This window comes from Plecotus auritus, assembly GCF_963455305.1.
Source record: "Plecotus auritus genome assembly, chromosome: 9".
Taxonomy (NCBI): domain Eukaryota; kingdom Metazoa; phylum Chordata; class Mammalia; order Chiroptera; family Vespertilionidae; genus Plecotus; species Plecotus auritus.
In genome coordinates this window covers 132,571,139-132,598,944 of record NC_137783.1, presented here as the reverse complement: position 1 = coordinate 132,598,944, position 27,806 = coordinate 132,571,139, and the positions used below count along the sequence as shown (strand labels likewise).

The window sequence follows — 27,806 nt, the reverse complement described above, 5'->3', positions numbered from 1 at the left end:
AAATAAGCTAGAAAACCAGATATCTAGATTTCTAAATATTAGTTCAATTTTTTAAAAAATAAAACAGTTGAGGGCCAACTATATTATACCTGTGGGCTGAATTTGGCCTATTACCAGTTGCTAGCCTCTGGAATTCTCTTTTCAGAATTACAGAAGTGAAATGAGGAAGTATCTCAAAGAAGAAGCAAAAGTTAGGGATGATTTAGGACTGTAGGTGAGGTGTATAGGTGTGTGTGTGTGTGTGTGTGTGTGTGTGTGTGTGTGTGTGTGTGTGAAGGGCTGCTTGTTTTCTGTTTTCTTGGGGTGGGGAAACAAAAACTCACTAAGGAGGAGGATTAAATAGAGAGAAAGACCCAATATAATCAGAGAGCTGTCTAGAAAAGGAAAGTACCAGTGGGAGTGGGAGGAATGGGATTAAGAGGCCAATTATTAGAAAGATGAGATGATGCAAACAGAGTGATAAGACAGTTAGGAGGGAGTGAAGAGAGCCTACCTTGAGGTCAGAGGGCAGTATGCCAAGAGGGGAGTCAAAAGGAGCCTGGAAGCTAGAGAGGAACCTGGAAGAGTTTTGTGGTAATTGCTTAGGTAACAGGCTGTAGCAAGAACGTGGGACAAGTAGGACTGCAGAGCAGCAGTGAGGACCCAGCTGGCTTTCATTATCCTTTAGATTTTAAGTGAGCATCTATTTATGTGATACCAATAGACAATAACAGATGCAATACAAGATACAGATTAGAATAAGACTTAATTGCTGCTTCTAAGAGGTTATGGCCTCACCATGGTCTATAGCTGCAACCTGACTCAATGGACTAGTTTCCCACATATTATGCATAACTTGCTACTGTCATCATATCTGTGAATTAGCTGTGCTATTATTTGCCATATTTGTGAATTATCTGTACAATTATTTGTTCAATAGTTTTCTTTAAATCATCTCATGTATCATATGTAGGCTGAGGCAAAAGTAGGTCTACAGTTGTGAGTATGCAAAATTACAGTTTATTCTTGAATTATTATTTATTAATTATTGTGCTATTTTCCATATGAACCACTGAAACTTACTTTTGCCCCACCCTATATAAAAATGAAAAAGAAAAAAATGAATTTATATGTTGTTTTCACTGTTACATTATACTTTTCAAATACGTATTTTTAAAACATACAAAAAAACCATTTGACATTTTGCCAGAAGTTCATCTCCATTCCACCTAAAATAATTTGTATATCACAAGTAGGACATATATCATGTCTTGGGAAAGATGGAACTGGTTAGTTGGTTGAGTCCCTTAGGTCATTCAAAGCAAGAATTTTCCCATGTGGTCTTGGTTTTTAATTCAGGCAGGTCTGAATAAAATGGATAAAAGTAGGCACCTTTTTGTTTGATGCTATTTGAATACCAAGAAGTTTGGAGCTTGACGGCAGAAACTTCCAAATTAATCTGGTCTGGGAAAAAATAAAATGCTGTCAAGTAACAGGAGGTTTGTCATCTGCCCTGCTTACACTTTTCATATAAAACATAAAGGTTGGCAGATTATAGATGAAAGGTCAGTTCAGCAAAAAAAGAAAATATGTCAGACAATCTCATAACATAGGTGACAGAAAATGGAAGTTGGAAACTACTATTGGATTCTCAGAAAGAGATGAGTTTGTTGGCAGTGTGTAAATTTCATCACTGTTTCTGCGGCTGTTCATTTTGGTGGCTACTTCTTTATGTCGCGTCTCCCAATTTGATTTAAAAGACTCAGAGGAGTCCTATCTTCCTGAGGAAGATTTACTTTGCAGCAGTTTTACTTTATTTTTTTTTAAACTGGTCTGAAGGGGAAACATGTACTTCCTTTTGTTTTGCCTCCCAATCTCACCCTTGCCATCTCTGAACCAAAGCTCTAAAATGGAAAAAGCAAGAAGCCAAGCCCTCTTGCAAGAGCAGTAGTGCATAAAGAAAAGGATTATAGTAAGTCCATCATTGTGAATGATTAAAGAGGAACCGGGCAGCCACAGTGTGACTTGTACAAATACAGTTACCCAAAGATTCACACTGGTAGGACCTGCCTTGGAACAGATGACTGTCCAGGAAAACATTCCAGCCTCGGGAACACAGGTGAACCTGGGGGTGTTGTGTTAGGCCAGTGTGGTCACAGAGCCTTGGTATTAGAATTGTGGGGCGGAGAGAACCAAAATGGCAGCAGAATACAAAGACGTGTCCCGAGTCTTGTCCCGGAGCAGATAGAAAGAACAGCTGAGGGTCACACGAGGAGTGTCTGTTGGAGAGTTAAGGGACAGCAATACTCCAGGAGAAGGTGGGGGACTGCTGGACGGGGTTCCCCTGACCGGGCAGCCCCCACTGCTGCTGGGTTCCCTCCCGGAGCCACCGGCTCAGATGCGGAGACAGCACCATCTTGAAGGAAAAAGTGGATGTTATTGGAAACCTGAAAATCTACAACTGCGGCACCCACCAAACAGCTGCGAACCCCAGAGTACCACTCCCTAATTGGAGCAAACATGCAGATTTATAGGAGCTCTACACTCCACCACGGAAAGGTCAGATTTCGCCTGGGATAAGGAGAGAGAGAACTACATAACCAGACACCCGGAGAAGCAGAGACTATGGAGAGACAAAGAAACAGCCCGCATATGAAAGAAAAGCAGGCATCACCAGAAAAGGAAGTAAACGAACTGGAGGCAAGCAACCTGCCAGAGAAAGAATTCAGAGAAATGGTCATAAGGTGGCTGAAAAGAATGGAAGACAAATTTGACAATATGAGTAAGAACCAAGAGGAAATGAAGAAGAACCAAGAGGAAATGAAAAATGACATCACTGCTGTAAAGAACTCAATAGAAAGCATCAAGAGTAGACTAGAAGAAGCAGAGGACCTCATCAGTGACCTAGAAGACAAGGTAGGAAAAAATACCCAAGTAGAGCAGCTTCTAGAAAAAAAAATTAAAAAGCAGGAGGAGAGCCTAAGGGAACTTTGGGACAACATGAAAAAAAACAACATCCGCATAATAGGGTTTCCAGAAGGAGAGGAAACGGAGCAAGGAATAGAAAACCTGTTTGAAGAAATAATGACAGAAAACTTCCCTGATATAGGGAAGAAAAAACCCACACAAATCCAAGAAGCTCACAGAGTCCCAAGCAAAATGAACCCCAAAAGACCAACGCCAAGGCACATTATAATTAAATTGGCAAACACCAACGACAAAGTAAGAATCTTAAAAGTGGCCAGAGAGAGACCGAAAGTTACCTACAAAGGAACCCCCATCAGACTAGCAACTGATTTCTCAACAGAAACTCATCAGGCCAGAAGGGAATGGAATGAAATATACAAAGTCATGCAAAGGAAGGGTCTGAATCCAAGAATACTGTACCCAGCAAGGCTATCAATCAAAATTGAAGGTGAAATCAGGAGCTTCACAGACAAAAAAGGACTAAGGGAATTTATTACCACCAAACCAGCGATGCAAGAAATGCTAAAAGGTCTGCTGTAAAAAATAAAAAAAATAGGAAGCGAAGAAGGAACACAAGGGTAAAGAATAAAAATGGCAACAAGTAAGTACCTATCAGTAATAACTTTAAATGTAAATGGATTAAATGGCCCAATCAAAAGACATAGGGTAACGGATTGGATTAGAAATCACAACCCATATATCTGCTGTCTACAAGAAACCCACCTCAGAAAAAAAGACGCACACAGACTGAGGGTGAAGGGATGGAAAAAGGTTTATCAGGCGAATGGAAATGAAAAAAAAAACCTGGGGTAGCAATACTTATATCTGACAAATTAGATCTCAAACTGAAGGACATAACAAGAGATAAGGAAGGCCACTTCATAATACTAAAGGGAGCAATCCAACAAGAAGAAATAACTCTGGTAAACATATATGCACCCAATACAGGAGCACCCAAATACATAAAAAAAACTCCTGGAGGATATCAAAGGAGAAATTGACAGCAATACAATCATAGTAGGAGACTTTAATACCCCACTATCACCATTGGACAAATCCTCTAAACAAAAATCAGCAAAGAAACATCAATCCTAAATGACTCACTAGACCAGATGGAATTAATTGACATCTTCAGAACATTTCACCCCAAAGCCACAGAATATACATTCTTCTCAAGTGCACATGTGTCATTTTCAAAGATAGACCATATGTTGGGCCATAGGCAAAGTCTCTTCAAATTCAAGAAGATAGAAATCATATCAAGCATCTTCTCAGATCACAGTGGCATAAAACTGGAAATCAACTACAATAAAAACAATCCAAAAAAATCAAACACATGGAGACTAAACAGCATGCTATTAAACCATGACTGGGTTACCAGAGAGATCAAAGAAGAAATAAAAAACATCATGGCAACAAATGACAATGAAAACACAACAATCCAAAATCTATGGGACACAGCGAAAGCAGTCTTGAGAGGGAAGTTCATAACTCTACAAGCCTACTGCAAAAAAACAAAAAAAAATGGAAATAAATTACCTAACCCTGCAAATCAAAGAGTTAGAAAGAGAGCAAGAAGAAAAGCCGAGTGTAAGCAGAAGGAAGGAAATAATAAAGATCAGAGCAGAGATAAACGACATTAAAACCCAAAAAACACTACAAAAGATCAACAAAACCAAGAGCTGGTTCTTTGAAACGATAAACAAGATTGATGAACCTCTAGCCAGGCTCACCAAGAAGGAAAGAGAGAGTTCCCAAATAAAAATCAGAAATGAAAGAGGAGAAATAACAACAGACCCCACAGAAATACAAAGGATTTTTAAAAAATACTATGAACAACTCTATTCCAACAAACTGGACAACCTGGAGGAAATGGACATATTCCTAGAAAAATACAACCTTCCAAAACTCAATCAGGAAGAATCTAAACATCTCAATAGACCAATAACTATGGAAGAAATTGAAGCAGTCATCAGAAAACTTGCAGCAAACAAAAGCCTGGGGCCAGATGGCTTCACAGGGGAGTTTTACCAAACATTGAAGGAAGAACTAAAACCTGTCCTCCTCAGACTATTCCCAAAATTCAAGAGGAAGGAACACTTCCAAGCTCCTTCTATGAAGTCAGCATCACCCTAATACCAAAACCAGATAAAGGCAACACAATGAAAGAGAATTATAGGCCAATATCCCTAATGAACATAGATGCCAAAATCCTCAACAAAATTCTAGCAAATTGGGTCCAGCAGTACATCAGAAAGGTCATAATACACCATGACCAAGTAGGATTTATCCCAGGGATGCTACCATATCCACAAATCAATAAACGTGATACATCCATAAACAAATTGAGAAATAAAAACCAAATAGTCATGTCAATTGATGCAGAAAAAGTATTTGACAAAATCCAACACCCTTTCTTGATAAAAACTCTCAGTAAAGTGGGAACAGAAGGATCATACCTCAACATAATAAAAGCCATATATGACAAACCCACAGCCAACATCATACTCAATGGGCAAAAACTAAAACCATTTCCCCTAAGAAGTGGAACAATACAGGGATGCGCACTCTCACCACTCCTGCTCAAAGTCACTAATCATCAGAGAGATGCAAATCAAAACAACAATGCGGTACCATCTTAACACCTGTCAGAATGGTATCATCAAAAAATCAACAAACGACAAGTGTTGGCGAGGTTGCGGAGAAAAAGGAACTCTTTTGCACTGCTGGTGGGAATGCAGACTGATGCAGCCACTGTGGAGAACAGTATGAAGTTTCCTCAAAAAACTAAAAATGGAACTCCCATTTGACCCAGTGATCCCACTTCTAGGAATATATCCCAAGAAACTAGAAACACGAATCAGAAAGGATATATGCACCCCTATGTTCATAGCAGCACAATTCACCATAGCTAAGATTTGGAAACAGCCTAAATGCCCATCAGCAGAAGAGTGGATTAAAAAACTGTGGTACATCTACACAATGGAATACTACGCTGCGGTAAAAAAGGAGTTCCTACCATTTGCAACAACATGGATGGAGATGGAGAGTATTATGTTAAGTGAAATAAGCCAGGCAGAGAAAGATAAATACCACATGATCTCACTCATTTGAGGAATATAATGAATGGCATAGACTGATGAACAAGAACAGAACCAGAGACTGAGTAACATTGATCAAAACCTCAAACCTCAGGGAAGGAGGGGGTCGGTGGGAGTAAGGGGGAGAGATCAACCAAGGGACTTGAGTGCATGCATATGAGCCTAATCAATGGACACAGACAACAGGTGGGTGCGGCATGAGTGGGGGGTGGGTGGTAATGGGGGAATAAGGACACATATGTATAAAAATAATAAAATAAAAAATAATAAAAAAAGAATTGTGGGGCATCTCACAAGTTTCCAGCGTGTGCAGTGCTGGGAATTTGTAGCTTGTTATGTATCTTTCATCTGTATGCTGATTGCAAGGAATTGTGCAAAATACTATCATTGTATCCAGGTAGTTTACAATATGCATTGCACTCCTTATTGCATTATGCTAATGCAGATTATAAGCTCACATAAACATGTATTTGAGAAAAGCTTTCTATTTTCCACAAGCTGTCCACCTTACAAATAGCTGAGGCCAAAGGCATGTCACAGCATCCTGGGCTAGTAGTCAAGGATACCCACTGACACTTGGCTATTGTGTTTTATTTCCACCTTTCTCTTATTTTCTGACTCCTTCATCTCTCTCTTTAGCCTCCCCATTAACCTACATGCTGTTTATGCTATTTTATTACTGTTAGACGCCAAAAAAGTGAAAGCCAAAGAAAAACTAGTAGCATTGCTAAGCATATTTTAGCAATCTTAAAAATCCCTTCACTATTGGCAGATATGTTTGCAGTGTGCTGCTGGGATTGTGGACTTTACAGTATAATCCCTACAGTTTGCATTCCTGAAATCCACGTGGACCCATGACAAAATTTGCCCCTTCCTTCCCCCAAAAAGATATCATTCTCTTCCCCATTAAGCTTCATTAATTAAATCACTGACTCTGGCTTGCTGGTGAGGACCAGTTCTTTACAAGTGGATCCAGTGTCCTGCTAGTGTTAACTTTCACTCTTCCTGGAATAGCAGGGAACATTCATTTTGCCTTGGACCCAGGAGCCTCGGGAAGCTGGAATTATAGGCACCATTGTCCCGCCCTTTTTTCTTTCAAAATAAAATGAAATAAAATGAAATGAGTAGCAGCAGCCCAGCAGTGAGGCTTGAGGCATGGGTAATGAAAACGAATAGAAAGGGCATTAATTTCAGGATGGGGACAGCTGCCCGACACTATCTCCCTTTGGATTTTGGTTCTTATAGCATCACCGTGAGTTATTAATATGTATGATCTGTACTTTATTCAAACATTATAAATCTATGCAGAAGTCTGGTGTTTGGGTTTTCCTTTATAGCTTTCATTCTTCTTCCCAGAATTATCTCATTTCGATCGAGAAACTTTTGCATAAAAAGCACACACCGAGAACTCCCATTTCCATCCCATAAATATTAAAAGGGGGTTAAGCTTTACAGTTTCTTTTCCCATCCCCAGTGGGTAGAAAGTTAGCCTGCTAATGGGGGGAGGGAGAGGCATTATTAATGTTCTTTTTATTCCTGAGTCCAAAGGTAGACTTTAAGTTACATATGAATTGTATTATGGAGTTCCTTTCATTTGTTTAAATTGTGGAATGCTTGACTGTGCCACGTTTTTTTATATGAAGAATATGTTAAAAATCTAGCAGTTATCTAAGTTGTTAAGAATAGTTGGTTGATATATATTTTATTAAAGTATGGTTGACATACAATATTATATTGGTTTTAGGAGTAAAACATAGCGGTTCTATGTCTACATGCCTTACAGTGTGGTCTGCTTATTTTTTTGAGGACCAAACCAAGTCCAGACCTCTTTTAAGGATTGTGATTAAAGTGTTTTTTTGCTGGATTCATCCCAGTGACTCTGCAGCATACAGAAGAGGGAAATGGAACCAGAAAACTTAATGTCTTCTTAGTAGCTTTTTAGCTTCTTAGCAGCTTCCCATTTCCCGTTTATTGTCATTTTTGTTAGCATAAAGGAGTAGTCATAAATTTTGGTTCCCATGGAAATATAAAGGAATGCATGAGCTATTTCATTTGGGCATACTGGCTGCTAATCACGCAATCTCGGCTGTTGTACTTCGTGATGGGAAATGAACGTGCTAATTGGTGCTCTTTTTTTTTCTTCTTGCAGGAAACCTGCCGTATGAATATAAAATAGTGATTGCTGGGAATCATGAACTGACATTTGATAAGGAATTCATGGCAGATCTCGTTAAACAGGACTACTACCGTTTCCCCTCTGTGTCTAAATTGAAACCAGAGGACTTTGACAACGTTCAGTCCCTCCTGACAAACAGTATTTACTTACAAGACTCGGAGGTAACAGTGAAGGGATTCAGGATATATGGTGCACCTTGGTAAGTGTTCATTTGAAGTCTTGCCCTTCGATGCGCTCAGCGCTAAGAAAGCATGGTGCATGCAGACTTAGGTGCTTTAAATGAAAAGGATGAGGCTGGAAAGAAACCTTCTTGCTGGTTTTCTAACAGAACACCTAGTCTGGCCCTGCTGAGGAGGGCTGTGTTTATTGTTTGCATTGTGATGCAGATGTCTTCAGGCAAGATCGATGGGTAGGGCTTCCTGTGCCTCAGTGGGACACAGACGGATTTGGGGCAAGGTCTCCATTGTTCCTCTCCATGTAGATTCAGCTACTCTGAACATCCATCAGCCTTCGGTCTCTCATTTCCCTCTCAGTTGATACTGGATGCACTCATAAAATATCTTGCTTAGATTGGGGTTTCTCAACTCTTATTAATACATCAGAATCACTAACTCTGACGAAATACAGATTTTGAAGCCCTGCCCACGGAGACTCTGATTCTCCTTCCTGAAGTGGAGTCCAGGAGTCCGTATTTTTCAAAAGCTGATGCAGTGGCAGTTAGGAAGTCACAGGCTGCGAGCTCAGTCCTAGAGTTCTCAGCACTGAGATCTAGAAACCTGGAAGTAGGGGCATATTCTTTGGGGCCAGTCAAGAAGTATTTTGACCTTGGCTCTATCAGTCATCAATTGTCTGGTTCTGAAGAAGCTAATTCACAGAGGTTGAGCCCCAGTGTCTGCATCTCTAAGGGGGTGAAAATAATACCCACTTTAGAGCGTTATGATGAAGATTAAATCGGGTGATATTTCCAGTGGATTTAGAAGAGTCCCTGGTGGTTTGCTTAGGATAATAATTACTGCTTTTCTGGCCTTGGCTCTGCCGCTGAGTATTTATAGGGTCTCTTGAGCCTTCAGAGCCAGTTTTTTCATCTTTAAAATGGGACAGTTCAGGAGATCCATATCAAACAAGTCTTGGATTTTTATAATTTACGTAATGTTTAAGCGTTCCATGTGTATATAGAGCAGAAGAATTAATTTTACCCACCCAACCTGAAGAAGTATTCCAGCCCTGCCCCAGGAGTTGCAGGGTAAGGCTGGAAGAGGACAAAGAGAGTAGTACTTTCAGATTGGCCACCCCATTCAACAGTTTGGTTTGTCCTCTGTAGCATAGAAAGTTGAGACATTTTACATTTTATTTGGCCTCCAAAAGGACTGATGAGTGGGTACAGGAAGTATATCTGTGTTAAAATCAACCTGGCAATGATTTTAAACTCTTAACTGAGTCCTTACTATGCATGCCAGGCACTATTCTAAATCCTATTTATAGTTATTCTCTCCTTCATTCAAAAGACCTTTCTTTAAGAGATAGGCACTGTTGTGACTCTTATTTGGCAAATGAGAAAACTCGGGCACAGAAAGGTTAAGTAACTGCTCAAGAATCACACAGATACCAAATGGCAGGCTCCTGATTTGAGTCTGACGGCAGGGTACATGGAATGGCTGGGGTGGTGGTGGTCATGGTGTGGGAATCGGAGGTAATTAACTGCAGTGGCTATACCCAGCATTCTTGATGTATGTCAGTTAATTACTTTATATGTGAGAAGGCGGTAAAGGGAAAAGAGAATAAACAGCAGAAACTAATCTTATTAAACAGGAACCTGAAAATGGACCTCAGGGTAGAGTGGGAGGTTGATATGAGCATTAAACAGCAGTAGAGAGAGGGAGTGTTTCAGCCGCTTCTTACTTATCTGGTAGTTGAAGCATGACCTCTGACTGACAGAGAATCTCTTTGTGGAGTCCGGTCATTTTTTCAGTAACTTCAGATGATTTCAGAAACATCTTCAAAGGGCACAGAAGATTGAAGGCTACTCCTGAACATGCAGAACAACCAAGATCCCTGGGTTGATAGTTGTGGAAGTGATGATAGCAAACAAACTACCTCCCTCTCTGTGCAGATCCAGACCTGTGTAGCATCTGGTTTAGCTAAATCAGATTATGGCTGTGATGAATGAGGGAGTGATTTTGGATCCTGGGGCAGATTTTGGAGCATCTCAAGAAATAAAAAAAAAAACATACCATAGTAATTCAAATATGGGATGTGATGATGGGTAATTCATTTTTGGTGGTGGTACAAACTTCGGACAAAGTTTATGTCTGCACTGGATTCATGTTATTCAGATATTTTATTTGGATATTGGAAAAGGTGGTAAAGTCAAGAAAATAGGCACCATTAGCCATCTGAAATGTTGTCCTGAGGTTGGTTTTATACATATTTTGTTGGGGTTTCCAGAAAGTTTGAACTACTTCCTGCCTAGCACCTCGCTACAGCAAAGGAGATCTTTACGTGGAATTTGTCTCAATCTATAGGAATTGTTACTACTTTGTCTTTTGACAAAAAATGCAGAGGTTGGTGAAAAGGAAATTTCAGTCTCATCCTATATTTTGGAGGCTTCAGGAATTTGGGTCTTACTGTGAAGCTATTTTGTCAAAATTAATAGTCCCAGGACTGTTGATCATCTGAACACTGACTTAGGGAAGCTTCCAGGAGCATTTCTGTGCAGGGAGGGCACATTTTCCCAGATATCCCACTTACTCAGCTCTGGGACCTGGGGTGCGTTTCTGAACATCTCCATGCATCTGTTTGCTCATCTCTGAAGTGGGAGATAGCAAGCTGACATCCCTCACGCAGTTGTTAGAAGGATAGATGAGTTAATGCATCCGCAGCACGCAGAAGACTTCCTGGCATCGAGTAAGCCTTTGAGAAGCTATTACAGATATAGTGGAGTTGGTGTTTCCAGTCTATTTTATACCTGTGTCCACTCCATACGAAGACTATTGCACTAGGAGTCAGATGGGGTGGGTTCTAGCCTCTGCTGATTGGGTGACAAAGTGAATCTCTTAACTCTTGTCAAAAACAGGGGCAATGAGTTCTGCACTAGTCTCTTCTTGTGCCACTCACTTGAACGTCACCAAAGTCAGAATCTTCAAAGTCAGGATTTCGCGGGCATGCTTTATTATTTTAACATCTTACATATAATTTTTTAACCTCTTTCACTATTAAGAATTCAACTAGAAGCTAAGTTATCACTTTTCTCGCTCCAGAAGTTAGGTTTTTCTTTCCCTGAGATTCTCCCATTGGTGGCTGCTTGCTTAGTAACCCATTAGATAGTGTAACCCCCAAACTATGGGAACAGGTTTACATTTGATTTACATGCCTTTCCAATGACTTTTTTGGAGGAAATATTAAGTTCTCTGATTTGCTGATTTGCTAGTGGTGCTAATCTATAAAATAGAAATCAAAATAAGAACCTAGATACTAAAGATTTCCATCCTATCATGGGTTTCTCAAAAGTAATTGCCATCTGACCAAGAAGATAGCTATGACTCATGTATCTAAAAAATGTGACTTGGTCTCCTACAGAAAAGGAATATTAGTCCACATTCATTACATATTTATGACTTGTAATATTACAAGTCATAAACATGTAATGAGAGCTTCCTAAAGATCAGGGAGGATGAAAGCAGTATCTCCTGATTTACCATGTAGTCAGAATATGTATGTGGAAAATAACAGACAGCGCTTTCACGTGTATTTACCATTGGAGTGCACTGTGGTGCTCCTTACATCCCCAAGGAAGGTGGTTTGGATATGGTTTGTTGGGTCTGGGGAAATTCACTGGCCCACACTGAAGACGTTGTAAGTGGGGTGCCTTGTCCAGGGAGAAAGGTGCTCCCCTGGAAGGAGGATGAAAGTTGATGCCTTCCTGGGGACACCCCTGCCTCAGGAGGTCTTTTGACAGCTTCTTGTGGCTTCTGTCTATTTTCCTTCACCATCTCGTTATTCCAGGAATCTTAAAGAAAGGGACCAGGCAGGATGCGCTGTGGTCTTTGGGCGTCACAGTTCAGCCACACCTTTTCTTAACTTCTCCTGTTATGTTTTTCTCCCCCTCCTTGGGGGACAGGAGAGGGTCTGTGTTGCAGACAGCTAGGTCCCCCTAGGACTTCGCTGTCCCCACAGGAAAGCTTGTGGGTTTCTTGTATCCCTTGTGTTGATTCTCTGCCGCCAAGATGCTTCCTGATTTCCTCTTTACGATCACTCAGCTCTGTAATGTCTTTTCCAAAGGCTGAGTATGGTTAGAAAGAGGAGACAACACTCTAATCTGTCCAATATTAGCCACTGTGGTAACAAACTGCTCGTCTGGCCAGGGTAAAGGGACACTGGCATTTTTGAATCATTTTTTGTATTTTTGGTTACTGATCTGTGCAACCAGCATTTTAGAGCAAGCAAGTTTTGGTAAACTCACTCATGGGACTTCACATTTAAACACTCACTAGCCCCTTCCTTTTTTTTCTGATTTCAACTGCTCTTTTGTTACTAAGGTACTGTTAGAGAAAAAAAAATCCTGGTGCTAATTGATCAGCAGCCCAGCTACAAAAAGTAGAGTCTATATTGCGCTGAGCAGAGCGGTTGGGGGTTCAGCAGCAGCCTGCATCTCGGTCCCCTCTCCCACCGCAACGCAGAGCCGGTCTCCCGTGGCTTTTAATGAATAAGAGTGGGGCTTTCCGATGTGCAGGAATTTGATCTCTGGGCTGACCGAGGGGTCAGGAACAAAGAGCACACTTTTTCATGTTAGAGTAGGCCCAGGTGTAATTTGTCAGATTTAGTAAATGTGGAGGAAGTGCCTTAACTTCTGCAGCAGGAAAATTAGATCTGGGGCCTAGGCAGTGTAATTCTAAAACGGCTGAAATAGCAAGAGAAAGCCCATAGAGTTGCATTTTCAAAGGAAGTGTGAGTAGGACACCCCCCTGCCCCCGCTCCTCACTTCCCCCCTTTTAGGATCATAAACATGTTGAGTTCATTCATTCATTCATTCATTCATTGAGATGTAATTTTCTCAGCATTTTTCAAAGTGGGAGTTAAGTGTTGATTCCACCCTGCGACATTGGTAATTGTGCTTGCATTCCAACAGCCACAAGGTTGCTCACATTTCCTTGTTCTGTTCAGTGCAAGAGTGCTCTATGTTTACCCCGTCAGAAAAGCGTCAGATGTTTTAATTTCCAATTATAAGTTTTGTAATGCATCATGTACTTTGATGACAGTCTTCAAGTTCTCGAAATAGCAAACAAATTAACAGCAGATATTGAATGAGAGGACTCGAAAACCAATTGGCAGCTCATATGATAGAATTCAGATTTGGGGATGGGTGGAATGGGCTCATTTATTTTATGATTGCAGTCATACTTTGTCATTAACTTGGCCAAAAAAAAAAAAAAGAAGAAGAAGAAATAAAGAAACATCTCCACATTCAGCAGGAAAGCCCTTTCACACTAAAGAATCAGAACTATACACACAATGTTGGTTCTGTACCACGTTCTCAGGATTCCAGCTTTTATTCAGGAGGATTCAGAAAGGTATTGGCACAGAAAAAGGTCTGTGTGCTGTGTGTGTGTGTGTGTGTGTGTGTGTGCGCGTGCGCGCGCGCGCGTGCACACTAAACAAATATGCACTCCGCTTTTACACGATTCTGTTTAAAGGCCCAGGCTAGCATTTCATTTTTGTTGGCTCAGGGCCCACAGACTCTCCCATAATGAAACCTATGGTCGGGCCTGTCCTGCTCTAAAGTTTCAGGCTCTGTTTACATTTTTGCCTGTTTCAGAATGCAGCTGACTCCTCTTAAAGCCGCCCGGGTCCCATTCACTTCTGGTTTGACAACTGCCCTGTTTATTTGAAAAAGGAGAAAGCAAAGCCGATCCCTTTGTTTCCTACCTCCATTGACGGCCGTGTCAGTATCTACCATTTCGAAAGGCGGTGTATGCAGAACTTGTGATGTCGGAGCCACCTCATACCTACCTTTCCTCCCACTCTGTCCAAACCTGGGCGGCCTGTCCTGTGCCTTCTCTGATGTGTTGGTGGTGGTTGTGTAGACAGATGGGGCATAGATGTGTTGGTGTGCATATCAGCCATTGGCATACCTTAAGTTTTTGCCTGTGCATTCTGAGAGACAAACTCAATCAGCAGACAATGATAAACTGACATTTGGATGGTATTTTTCACTCAGAATTTTCACGTGTTATCACATTTGGGCTTCACAGTCATCCTAAATAATTAAAATTTAAGTGGAAAAACAATTCTAAACAATCAAAATCAGCAGAGTATGTATTGAAAGTAACACTAGCCAGCATTTACAAGTGTTTATAGGTCTCCTTGCTATTGTCCCATTTTGACACAGGAGACCAAGATAGTTTTTGACAGAGAAGGTGATGTGCCCATAGTCACGGAGTTAGTTTGGGGAGAAGTGGGGCTAGAATCCCGAGTTCCTTTGCTGAGTTCTTTAGACTAAACTAGGGTATCCTAGTCACCACTGATGTCCCTCTGCTCCTTGACCTGAGGCAACGCAGGAAGTGGCCACTTAGAGCTCTTGGCTGTGTCCATCTAGTGACTAAAAGGGCAGACAGAAGTCCAGGCCAGTGCACTTCAGGAGCTCTCAGTACTTGGTGATAAGGTGCCTACAGGGGGAAATAGGAATGTGGAGGTGACAGAACCAAGGGACGATCCATTATCTCTTACATGGTGTGCTCTGGAAACTAGGGTTTTAAAAATGAAAAATCTACTTCTTGTAAGACCTGGACCAGCTCCCTTCTGGTCTTTCTGCTCCATAGAGTCAGCTTCCATTTGCTTTGCACACCCATCAGGGGGGCAGGTATGAGGTGCATGTGGCTTTTTCCTTCCCAGGAACCAAGTAGCAGGTGAGAGAGACAGCAGCCCTGGGCATATGCACTGAGAAGAAAGTGCTGGCCACGTGCCCCCACTGAAGTCAGGCCTGGCAAGAGTCCAGGCACCAGGCTACAGAGAAGGCCTGGACCTTCATGCTGAGACCCAGTTGGCTGGCTGCTGGGTATTCTTTCATCCTCTCATGTTAAACTGACAGCTTTCTTTTTAACCCAGAGCTGCTGCTTGTGGATGGAAGGGATTCTAAAGTGGCTATAAGCTCCATGAGGGCAGAAATCCTGTTGGCTTTGTTCTCTAGACATACCGTAGGCCAGCCGTGGGCAAACTACGGCCCGCGGGCCGGATCTGGCCCGTTCGGCTGTTCTATCCGGCCCACGGAGCCGAAAGAGCGGAGGGTTCTCTTGCTCTCCCCTCTGCTCCTTTACTTTGAATTTATATTAGTTCACACAAACACTCCATCCATGCTTTTGTTCCGGCCCTCCAGTCCAGTTTAAGAACCCATTGTGGCCCTTGAGTCAAAAAGTTTGCCCATCCCTGCCCTAGGCTAGCCCAGTGCTGGCATGGAGTGGATGCTAAGTCCATATCTGCTGAATGAATGAATGAATGAACGAATGAATGAATGAATGAGTAAGGATGGTGGCAGTAGAGATGTGCCCGTGGTTGATGGATTGAAGGTCAACACAGATGAGACACCCAGTTACAAAAGGAAAGAAAATATTTCCAATACAAGATCTAGCATAGCCACTGAGCTACAAGGAAGACCAGTAGAGTATAATGGAATCAAACAGAGTGCTAAGTTATATCCATGAGCTTCATGAACATATCTAGATTTTTCCTGAGCATTCAACAATACAGAAAGCATAGCAGCATCTCTCCAGGTGTGCAGGTTTAGTCAAGGTGAAGAATGGGAGTAGTTGGACAAATTAACTTGAAGGCAGTGAGAGTTTTCAAAGGAAGGCTCCAACAATAGTTTTAGGCTCTTCATTGTCATCTTTTTCCCTCAGATGCCTTATCTCCAGGTTGTGAGCAGCGTGGAAGTCTCCGTTAGAGTTGGAGGCTGCCTCTCCAAGCTGTGGTAAAGGAAGTCAGCGTGAGGTGTGAGTTTGGTAGGAAGCTGGACCAGATGGGCCCTCAGCAAGTCCTTGGGACATTAGAAACCAGTTATCAAATATTTAATATTCTCTTTTTGCAACGGTGGAATTCTCAATGGTTGAATTCTTAGAGTTAAACTGAAGTCATGTAGATTTTGTGCCATTTATTTTTAAGCTATTTGGCAAACGTGGATTTCTCACTATATACTCTGAACACTAAGTGTAGTGTGAATTTCTCTAGGTGTTACCAGATAGGGAGTCCTTTGGGGCTCCATTGACAGTCTTGACCCATCTTTGCCAGGTTCCCGTACACTGCTGCTGCTTTGCCTTCCAGGGGCGCACTTCTCCCCTATAGCTCAGATGTTCTCACAAGTAAATTCAGGTAACTACATGAGTTCCTTTAACTCACTTACCTTGTTATTTCATTTCCCTGAACTGCAAATTCATCTGTCAAATGAATATGCAAATAATAATTACTATGTATTGAGCATCACCCACATACAGGTACTTCATATAACACTAGTAGCCCTGCACAGGAATCCGTGCGCCAGTAGCTCACTGCCGCTCTCCAGTAGCTCTCTGCCCACTGCCCCGCCCTCCTGTAGCTCTCCCCACCCCACTTCTCCCCACCCCCCCTCATAGCTTGCTGCCCTGCCCCCTTCTGTAGCTCTCCACCGCCCTCTTGAAGCTCTCCACCTGCTGCCCCGCCCTCCTTTAGCTCCCCCCCATAGCTTGCTGCCCTGCTCCCTCCTGTAGCTCTCCACCACTGGCTTGTAGCTCGCTGCCCCACCCTCCTGCTGATCCGTGATCCAGTCGTTATGCTGTCAATCATTACGCTTCATGGCATAATGACCATTTGCATATTACATCTTTATTATATAGGATTGTTTCGAAGCCTCACAGAAACCCTATAGAGAAGGTAATTTTATAAACCCCACATGGGACATGATAAAATTGGTTACAGAAGTTAAATAACTTACCCAAGGATGCTCATTTCCCAAGAAGTTCAAGTTCAACCCCACAGCCTTTTTTTTTTTTTTTTTTTTTTTTACTATTCAGTATATATTTCATGGAATTAAAATGTAATGATGGTGCTAAGATTCTGGCACTCAGTAAACGCTCAGTAAGTATAATTTTCTTCCCTGAAAAGTAGCAATTGTGTAGTTTTGTAATGGCTAGGTTTTTTGTTTGTTTGCTTTTGTTTTGTTTTGTAATCCTTACCCTAGGAAAGTGGTCGGCAAACTGCGGCTCGCAAGCCACATGCGGCTCTTTGGCCCCTTGAGTGTGGCTCTTCCACAAAATAACACGGCCTGGGCGAGTCTATTTTGAAGAAGTGGCGTTAGAAGAAGTTTAAGTTTAAAAAATTTGGCTCTCAAAAGAAATTTCAATCGTTGTACTGTTGATATTTGGCTCTGTTGACTAATGAGTTTGCCGACCACTGCCCAAAATTATGTTCATTGATTTGAGAGAGAGAGGAAGGGAGAGAGAGAGAGACAAGAAAGAGAGAGGAAGAGAGAAACATCAGTGTGAGAGAGAAACATTGATCATTTGCCTCCGAGATTTACCCTACCAGGGATTGAACCCAAAACCTAGGCTTTGCCTTGACCAGGAATCAAATTCGCAGCCTTTTTGGTGTATGGGATGATGTTCCAACCAACTAAGCCACTGGCCAGGGCAGTTTGTTTTTCTTTTTTTTATGATGGTATACCAGTGCAGAAGGGGAGAATAAAAAGGAGCAGAAATGAGGTGAATAGAAAACTTAGTCTAAGAAAATGGTTACCCCTATTTGTGTGTGTATGAGAGAGAGAATTTTAAAAAGCAATTATTGTACAGTTTCTTTGCACAGCAAGTTGCTTATGATCTGGATAACTGCAAACCATTTAAGGAAGGAACTCCATATATCAGCTGCACTAAGTCAAAAGACATAGAAGAGTGAATGGATGTCTGTAAAATGAAGACATATGGGCATTTTTAAGGTCACTTACATGAGTATCGTTTTGAATATATCAGTAACACTTGGTACTGCGTTTTCACCCAAGAAAAATAAAGGTAATCTTGGATGGGGACTATAAATTGAATGTGGAATGTTCCATGAGGACTGCTTACACAGGAAATTAGTGACAAATTTGACAGCCTCTGCATTAGCAGAATGTGACTACATTCTGTAAAATGCAGAAAAGATGAATTACCAATCTGCATTAATTCAGGAGAGGATATAAGTTTTGCTCAAATATTAGAAAAGATTAGCTTGTTTAAAGTATAAATACAGTTACTATGACTAAGTAATGTCCAAGTATAAAATTCAGAGTGAAAAATGAAAAGTCAATGAAGAGAAGCACTTGGTATATAAAAGGGAAATTAGAGAAAATAGTTAAGAACTAGCTAGCGTAAATAAGATTCTTCCCAGAATAAAACTTCCCAAGACAGCATTTGAAGGTGCTGGTGATATTTATTGGGTAATTTAGGTACTTTCAGGCCTAATGTCTGGCATGTGGGTTTAAGATAGCTCACATTTTTTAAAAAGTGGTGCTAAAATTTCATATGAACTCCTAGTAAATCAACACTGAAGACTAAGTAAAACCAATACTATGTTTGCAAAGGAAAAAAAAATAGTTCAGATTAGGCACACTGCTTTTCCATTTTTTTCCTAAAATTGGCTATGTACTTTTTTTTTTTTTTTTTACATATTGTGTATAAAATGATTGCACTTAAGACTAAGTGGCTCTGATGCCTGCCTGGCTTCATAACTGGAGATTATTTTTCTTACTACATTTCAAGCTACTGTATGTATTGAAATTTTGGGACGTACTCAATCTGAACACTGAATCCAATAAGATGTTCTGAGTTTTCATGCCACACAAGGCTTTGTGAGCAATGGGAAGTGGCTTGGAGTATCCTGGTTCTAAAAGAGGATTATGGAAGACAAGTTTTAGGGGGGGGAATTTATTTTATTGTAGTCATGATTTAAAAGTCTAATCTCCAATTCACTAGCCATCATCTAGCCTCTGTTTTTATTTTGAATGAAGAATCAGTAGAAAACAACTTCTTGCTTTGATCTTTTCAGAACAAACAAAAGATGCTAGACTAAAACCTACTCAGAAATTGATAATGGCAAAACTAGTTGGAAATAATGCCACTGGGCAATTATTAGCCACTTCACTACACTTTTTTATTTTTTTACTTCTTAACCTTTGGTGTTATGACTTAAAGGAAAAAAATACTGTGGAAAAGAAATTTCAGAAGCTCCATTTGTGGGGTTTGCTTTTATATTGTTTATATAAATTAATACAGAGGAAGCATTAAAGAATGAGGGTTTTAGGCTATGCTTGCGATGCCTCTGTTAGTATACATTCCTCATGCTTCTTTCTTTTTTTTTCTCCACATGAAACAGCAAAGATTAATTTATTTTCTAATCCAAATTCAGCCTCTCCCTTAAAAAGATATACTGGTACTTCTGCAAGGAGAAGAATTTACCTATTGGTCCAGCAGTATGAGTAGGAAAAATGGGAGGAAACCTAAGGGAGTGTGTGGCCTTGACCTCTGTGCTTTTAAATAGCTCTTTCCGGAGATGAGTTCTGTAGAGTTGTGGCTTGCAGCAGCTTCAGAGACAGGCCCGTGAAAGGCGAGGGAATTTTCTGGGTACGGAGCACCTTCGTACATTCAAAAACCCTGCTTATGGGCTGTTCAGTATGTCTATTAAAGGGAAAATCTGAGACCAAGAAAGGTATTGCTTTTAAGGTTATTTGCTATAGAAATGACCTTCTGTGGAGTTTGAACTCTGTTCTGAAAAGCCTGAGAGAAACAGGATCACTACTTTGGAAATTCTGCAGTTTGGCTGGCCTGCAGACCACAGGCTTAACAGTACACGGAAGTCAGTTCAGAGATTTGTAACTGTTGATATTTATGGTATTCATTACAAATGTTTTTCCCTCCTTGATTATTGCAATAAACAGAATAATCGGATTATTGATAGAGCAAAATACAAGTATGCCAGGGACAAATGCATTCTCTTTGTCCATTGAACCTAATACTCTTCTTGGGACCGAGACAAAAAAACAAAACAAAACAAACAAAACAAAACAAAACAAAAAACACACACACACAACAACAAAAAACCAGACATCTAAATTCCTAAAGATTGTTTCCTAAGCAGTGTAAACTCTCTTCAGTGAACCAGATACTCACACGGATGAAGACTGTACAATTCCAGTAAAAATTCACACATTCACCTGGTTTTAGTCATTCAAGAATTAGCATCAGTCATCAGAGAGCAGTGATATGTTTTCCTTCTCATATTTAGCAGTAAGCATTTCAAAAGCCATGTCTCCACTAAAAATATACAGAGGGCTCATCGCATTACCAAAAACATATAAACATACAGAGAAAATGAAAACTGAGAGGTACTACCCCACAAGTATAACAGCGATGTTCCCTTATGCATGTTCTTTTTTCCTTTCTTTCATTCTACTTCCCTGGGATTTTGAATATTCTTAACAGTGGTTAAGTCTTTGTTTTTACAGTCAGGGAAAAAAGGCCACATTCTCTTGTAAAGTGTGTGTCGAGGGGTAATTTGGCAATGGACTCTCTTCTAACATTATGCTGACCCTGTGTGTATAGTTCTTGTATATTTGTGGGCCTGGACGTACGCATACACTTCACAGATTACCCGTGTGGCAGGCCATTGCAAACGCTGGGGAGGTGGTAGCATCCATCCTAATCAACAAGTGCTGTGGTTTGCCGTGGTGACATGGAAGGATTCCCGAGGGCACCCAGGGCCAGCCTTATTCTGAAGGAAACTGTTTCCTCTTTTACATCAGAATCTCCATAGAAGGTGGCACCTAGATGGCTCATGTGGTGCTGGGGTGATGGAGGGAAACCAGACCTCTTTGGTGCTGCGTTTTGGTTTATCCCTGAACGTGGTACCCTGGGACTTGGGGTCTGTGGGTCTGGCTTTACAGGATGTGACTTCAGTGGAGGAAAGCCTGGTGCCTACCTTTGCTTATTTGTATTCCGGTGCTGTAACCTCCCCTCCTCTCGGGTGTCTTTGTTCTATTAATCTGCAAAACAGGGCTCGCTCGACTTGTGATTAGTCCTTGGAGCTTGTTTCTATTAATCAGTCTGCAAAACAGGTCGACTTGGATGCTTTTGTCCCAGAGCTTAACGCGTTCCCCTTGTCAGGCTGGGGTTTAGGGTGTTCAGTTTGCATTAAACGGGACCAGGCGGTTAAATTTGGTTTATATGCTGATTGCATTGTCAAGAAAGAAAATACCGTTTGAAAAGACAGCAAGAAAATGCTAATGTAGAATTGCAGAGCTGTGGTTTAGGAGGAGGAAAAGTTTATAGAAAATATAACTTGTGTAGCCTGGCTGTGTTGTACAATAATTACAACAGGGCAGTTGACTGGAAGAGAAAATAAGGCATTATTCATATTAGACAATCTAGATGTATGTTGTTGAGCAAAGGTTGCCTATTAATAATAACTTTATGTGTGTTTGGAATGTAATTCGCATTTGATACTTCAAGTGAGAATATTAACTACAGTATTGACTAACCATAAAACCCAACACAATTTTGTGATTGCCCTTTCTTTTCTTCTTTCCACCCTCCCTTGTGCCACAGATTGAAATTATTCTACCTGTTAGGTAGGAAGAAACTCCGTATCTCCATTTTCTTATCTTCATTAGCAAGGGACAAGCAGTGACCTAACGGTGGAGATAGAGTGTGGGTTAACTGAATGATGATTATAAATTGCTTTGTAAAGTGCTCATTATCACCATTTTTAAAATTCTGCTAACTCTAACATCGAATGATAGAATTGGCTGGAAAAGAACTTTAATGCATAACTTTTCCTAGGGACAGTGACGCTGTGGGAAAAACACAGTTTCCTATTGGAATTCTTTTACATCTCTAAAAATTTCTAGTAAATTTCATCAGTGACCATTCTGCAGGCCCCTTCTCCCCCAAAATTAAAGAAATCTGTTGGAGTACTGTACATGCACGGAGCAAACTGTCACAGTCCCAAATTAAATTTGTCATCAGTGATAAATTTAGTGCTGCAAGATACTTTAATAAGTGCTTCAGCCTGATTTATTGGTTTTGTTAGTTAACAAGAGTGTATTATGTCTTGTACAGAACTTAGCAGAAGCAATTTCTGACTAGACCTTCCTTGATTTAAAAATAAATGAAGTCTCATTTTAGTCACGGTGGTAATTATTTCAGTACCAAATTGGAAGGTAACTGCAGTCCTGTCAATTTTTTTTTTTTTAAAGGAAAATGTCAAAATGTGAAAGGGAAGACATTGAAAAGGTTCTAGCTCTTTATTTTTGTACATTATTTCCTTTGTGTGTATGCGGAGCGGCTAGGCTGTTTTACTGGTTGGGGCTTAAGTTGCAGCCCTCGCATATATAATCACTAATGAGTGTCAGGATTCAGCTGCTAATTTGAAAGGCTTTGTGGCTCCTTCACCCCAGACACTAGCAGCTTCATTAGGCTCTGCTTTGTCCGACCTAACCTTTGCTGGCCTCTAGATCACAGCTAAATACCAACATTACGCCAACACCCTCCCAGTTGAAACAGTCCAGACTTGGAGCATATCTTATCAGCATCTGCTCCTGACATAAACTTGGGTGCCTCTCTGGCATGCCACATAATTAGGATTACCTCTCCCCAAAGAGGCGCTATTTCCTCACACCCACAGGGGTATTCACTGGATTGGAGATTTGAATTTGATTGCAATTAGCAAATTTCTCGGTACCCTTTTTACAAACACACACACACGTACTTTTATAAAGTTTAGCTTTTAAAATGTGTTTTTATGGATGTTTCAGTGAAAGCAACAAAAAGGATTTTTTTCCCCCTCGACTTGGTAAATACAGACAATTTACTATTCATGACAACAAGTAGGAAAAAAGAAAATAAAATCTGACGGTATTTTTTTTTTCTTTAGTGGTTTATCATTGAGAGGCCTTAAAATCAACCCAGATAACAAGCAGGTGAAAAGAGCTTTCTGTTGTGCTCTTTTAAACATCCTGAGAAATAAAACATTGGGTGTGATTTGCCAAGCTTTTGGTTGTCGGGAAACAGAGCCCTAATTTTGAGTGATACTGTTTGTAGGTTATCCCCCTGCTGTGCCCGATTCCCACTGAAGTGGTCTGTGTTCGTTTATAAATTTACCCTATATTTGCTACGAGGCAGTAGTCAGGTGGAGGTATATTTTAGCATGGTATGTGATTATCAACCAGGAAAGTAGGTCTTCATCAACTTCCTTCTCATCAGATCCCATCTTCAAGCCAGGTCTCCGGTGATCTTATTTTGAAGTGGTTTGAATTCTTCCTTTTTACGGAGAGTCATAAAATTAGAGATGGGAAAAAACTCTGATTACATCACTTTTTCCACCCCTTTGGCCAGTGTGGTCTCCCTCCCTCCTTCCCTCCCTCCCTCCCTCCAGCATATTCCCTGGTGTTCCATTCAGCCTCGTTTAAGATACTAAGACCAGAGAGGCTCCCTGTCCAGTCCCCTCTGGGAAAATGTCCCACGGTCCCTGACATGTGGACAAGCTTTTAAGCATGCAAGCTGAAGGTTCCTCCTGCTTTGACAATGCTGCAGCGTTCTTACGCTCAGTCTCTTTTCATTCTTATTCCTTGCTTCTAAACCCTTAGGAACTTTTCCTGTCTCAGACAGCCTGTATGTATTGTGAACAAAGAAACAATACACACATGCCTGGTTTTGTCTTTCTATCCTTCTCATTCAAACCACAACGTTATTTAGGGGGGTTCTCATTATTAACCATGTGTCCAAGATGTGCCTAAATTTGAATGGCCCATAAATTTTACCTATCAATGTATCTCATAAATCCTTAGCTATTTCATAGGCCCTGTGACTGGAGCTTCTCAGAATCATGTCGGTATTGAGACTTTTCAGGAGTCTAAGGACAAGACGAGGACTCTGTGAACATTTGTTTTTAGATGGACAGAATTAAATTAATCAAAGTCCTTGGTTCATGACACACTGCCATCGCGGGTCTATGCATAGCCCTATTATTATCATGTTATTTATCCTTTGCTGAATAATGTAGTGAACAGCCATTAGCCCACACACACAGCCAGAGCACTAGAACTCAGACAATAATTTGTATTTATCGATGTGTTTCCCTTCTCTTACCCTCTATCTTTTTTCTCCAGGGGTAAATTAATTTGAATTTTATCATTTTTTAGCTCATTTAAATGTATCTTAACGAACACATATCTAAGTATTGGTGTAGAACTTTATAAAAATGAGACTATGAGTTTCTGCTATGATTATGGAAGAATAAACTCCTAACAGATTGAACCATCCACAAATAACTATAAATTCTGGGGAGGGAATCCAAAAAATAACTACCTAAGGCTTTGAAGAATAAATACAAACAGGGAGATTTTTGGAGGGGATTTGACACTTAGAGGAAGCAACTGGCATAGAGTGAGTTTTCCATTTCTTTGGTTTTGCCCCGAGGGCAGCCATAGTTAGAGTTATGGAATGGGGTGGCTAAATTCCAAAGGAGAGCCTGCGCTCCTTTTTTCTTTTTTTGGCAGGAGGAACTGTTTGGAAGAGTTTAGAATAACCAGAGCTACCAATAAGTGAGGGAGAGTTCCAGAAAAAAAGAGAACTAAAAGGAGCCCCCAAATCTATATAAACTCTGCCTAAGTCTCTGGGTGACTCCTGAGCCACACATGCATGGACAGATTGAATGCAGTCTGAACTGAGAACTGAACTACACCACCCACCACAGAGTTTAGAGTTTGATTCTAGCCAAATGAATTGCCGCTGAAACAAATCATGAACATTCTTCAGAGAAATATAACACAACCCAGAGTCTCCACAACATAACTTCCAAAATAGACAGTATTAATTGGCATGTGGAGGGCCATTGTCAAGGGAGAAGACAATCAGCAGAGGCCAACCTTAAGATGAATCACATATTAGAATTATCAGAAAAGGATTTTAAAGCAGCTCTTATAATTACGCTAAGTGAGGGTTGAAAATATATTTATAATGAATAGAAAGCTAGGAAATATCGGAAGTGATATAAAAAATAATGAACCAAGTAGAAATTTTGGAAAAGGTATAATGCCTGGACACATCATTCGTTATATGGGCTTAATAGCAGATAGACCAAAAGAAAAAAAGGAAAAAAAAGAGTAGATGAACTCCATGCTAGATTAATGGAAATTATACAGTCTAAAGAAGAGAATAAAAAATTATTGAAAAAATTAATAGCTCTGTCAGGTATCTATGGGACAATATCAAAGGTCTAATATAAAGGAAAATTGAGACCCATAGGAGAAGAGAGAGTAGAACCAAAAATTTATTTGAAGAACTAATGCTCCCAAATCCCAAAATTTGGTGAAAGACATACATTTACAGATTAAGAAGCCCAGTTGACTCCATATAGGGAAAAATATCAAGTAAACTATGCATAGGAATATCATAGTCAAATTGCTGAAAACCAAAGAAAATGAGAAAATCATTTAGGCAGCCAGATAAAAAACAACTAATTTCCTATAGGGGAACATTGATTTAAATGGCATCAAACTTCTTATCAGAAATCGTGGAGGGCAAAAAACAGTAAACCCAGAATTCTACAGGCAATGAAAATATCCTTGGAGAATAAAAACAAAATAATATTTTCCAATAAAGAAAGAAAGAAAAGTTATTGTCACCAAACCCAAACCACAAGCAGTGCTAAAGGACATTTTTTCAGTTTGAAGGAAAATGAGACTAGAGAACTCAGATCTTCAGGAACGAATGGCTTATATCTAGATGGATATAAAAATCTACTTTCCCACTGATTATTTTCAAAACTGCATATGACTGGTTATATTCTTGTGTTCATAACATTTGTAGATGGGATATGACAACTATGTCATATAGTAATGTAAGGAGGCTTACATGATTGCAAGACTTTTACATTTTATGTGATATGGTACAATATTATTCTAACTTGGCTGTAAAATGTTAAGATGTATACTATAACCCTAGAATAATCTTTAAAAACATAATATATAGTTTAGAAGCCAATTGGTAAAATGGAATCCAAAAATTTTAACTAATACAAAAAAAAACCAGAAGGATGAAGAGAAGAACAAAAAACAGAAGACCAAGAGCCTGGCCAGTGTGGATCAGTGGTTGAGTGTTGACCCAGGAACCAAGAGGTTGCTGGTTCGATTCCCATCCAGGGCACATGCCTAGGTTGCAGGCTCGATCCCCAGTATGGGGTGTGCAGGAGGGAGCCAATCAATAATGTCCCTCTCTCATCAATGATTCCATCTCTTTCCCTGCCTCTCTCTCTAAAAAGTCAATAAAAAAACGTATTTTAAAACAAAACAAAGGACAAAGGAAAATAAGTAAGAAATGAACTATATCTGCTCACATGAATAATTACATGAAATGAATTTAAAAGGCAGAAGTTATTTGAATAAATAAGAAAACACATATTTTATTTAAAAATGACATATTTTAAGTATAAAGATGCACTTCAAATATAAGCTACAAATAGGTTGATGTAAATAGATGGGAAAAGATGTACCAGGCAAATGGTAAGCATAAGAAGGCTAGAATAGCCCAATTAACATCATATTAGGTATCCTTTAAGAAGGAGAGTATTACTGTAGATAAAGAGGGACATGCATAATGATAAAAGGATCAGTTCATCAGAAAGACGTAACAGTCATAAATATATATATATATATATATATATATATATATATATCCTTAACATTGGACCTTAGAAATACACTAAGCAAATATTGACATTGTTAAAAGAAGAAAGAGACAATTCCATAATAGATTTTAACACATCTCTCATTAATTGATTGTAAAACTAGACCCCCCAAAAATCAGTAAAACATACAAGGATCTGAACAACATCACTAACCACTTTGACCTAATTGATATTTGTGGAACACTTTACCCAACTACATTCTTTTCAAGTGCACATGGTCCTTGCACCAAGGTAGAATATATGTTGGACCATAAAACAAGTTTCAGTAAATCTAAAAACAAAGTATAAAATCATTTCCTCAAGACAATGAAATTTAGTTAGAGATCAATAACAAGACACATTTGAAAACTCCAAATATTTGGAAATTAAGCAGCATGCTTCTAAATGAGTCATAGATGCCCACATTTAGTAATGATTTCAAATTGAATGAATAGCAATGAAAATACAACACAGTACAGTTTGCAGAGTACAGATAAAGCATTGCTTAGAAGGAAAGTTTTAGCTCTAATATTTATTTTAGGAAAGAATAAAGACCTACAGCCAATTACCTCAGGTTTCCATCTCAAGAGCCTGGGAAAAGAAAAGCAAAAACAACTCCAAAGTAACTAGAATGAAGGAATCGCTTAAGTTAAGAGCAGAAATCAGTGAAAACAGAAAATAACAAAGCTAAAACTTGACCTCTGAAAAGATCAGCAAAACTGAAAAACCTCTAATGATCAAGGAAAAAGAAAGAATATAAATCACCAATATCAAGAATGAAAGAGTTATCACTACAGCTCTTAGAAACATCTATAATAATGAAAGCATAATATGCTAATTAGACCAGACCTTCCAGACGAAGCCAGGGC

The 27,806-nt window shown here is 40.0% G+C and overlaps 1 protein-coding gene across 4 annotated transcripts in view; it reads left to right on the top strand.

Moving 5' to 3' along the window:
* MPPED2 (metallophosphoesterase domain containing 2) overlaps positions 1-27,806 on the top strand; it is a 173,333-nt gene that overhangs the window by 86,395 nt on the left and 59,132 nt on the right. For all 4 annotated transcript variants that reach the window (XM_080640796.1, XM_080640798.1, XM_080640797.1 and 1 more), the window contains one exon: positions 8,197-8,422. In XM_080640796.1, coding sequence (XP_080496922.1) covers positions 8,197-8,422 — 226 coding nt within the window. The remainder of the gene's footprint in view (positions 1-8,196; positions 8,423-27,806) is intronic.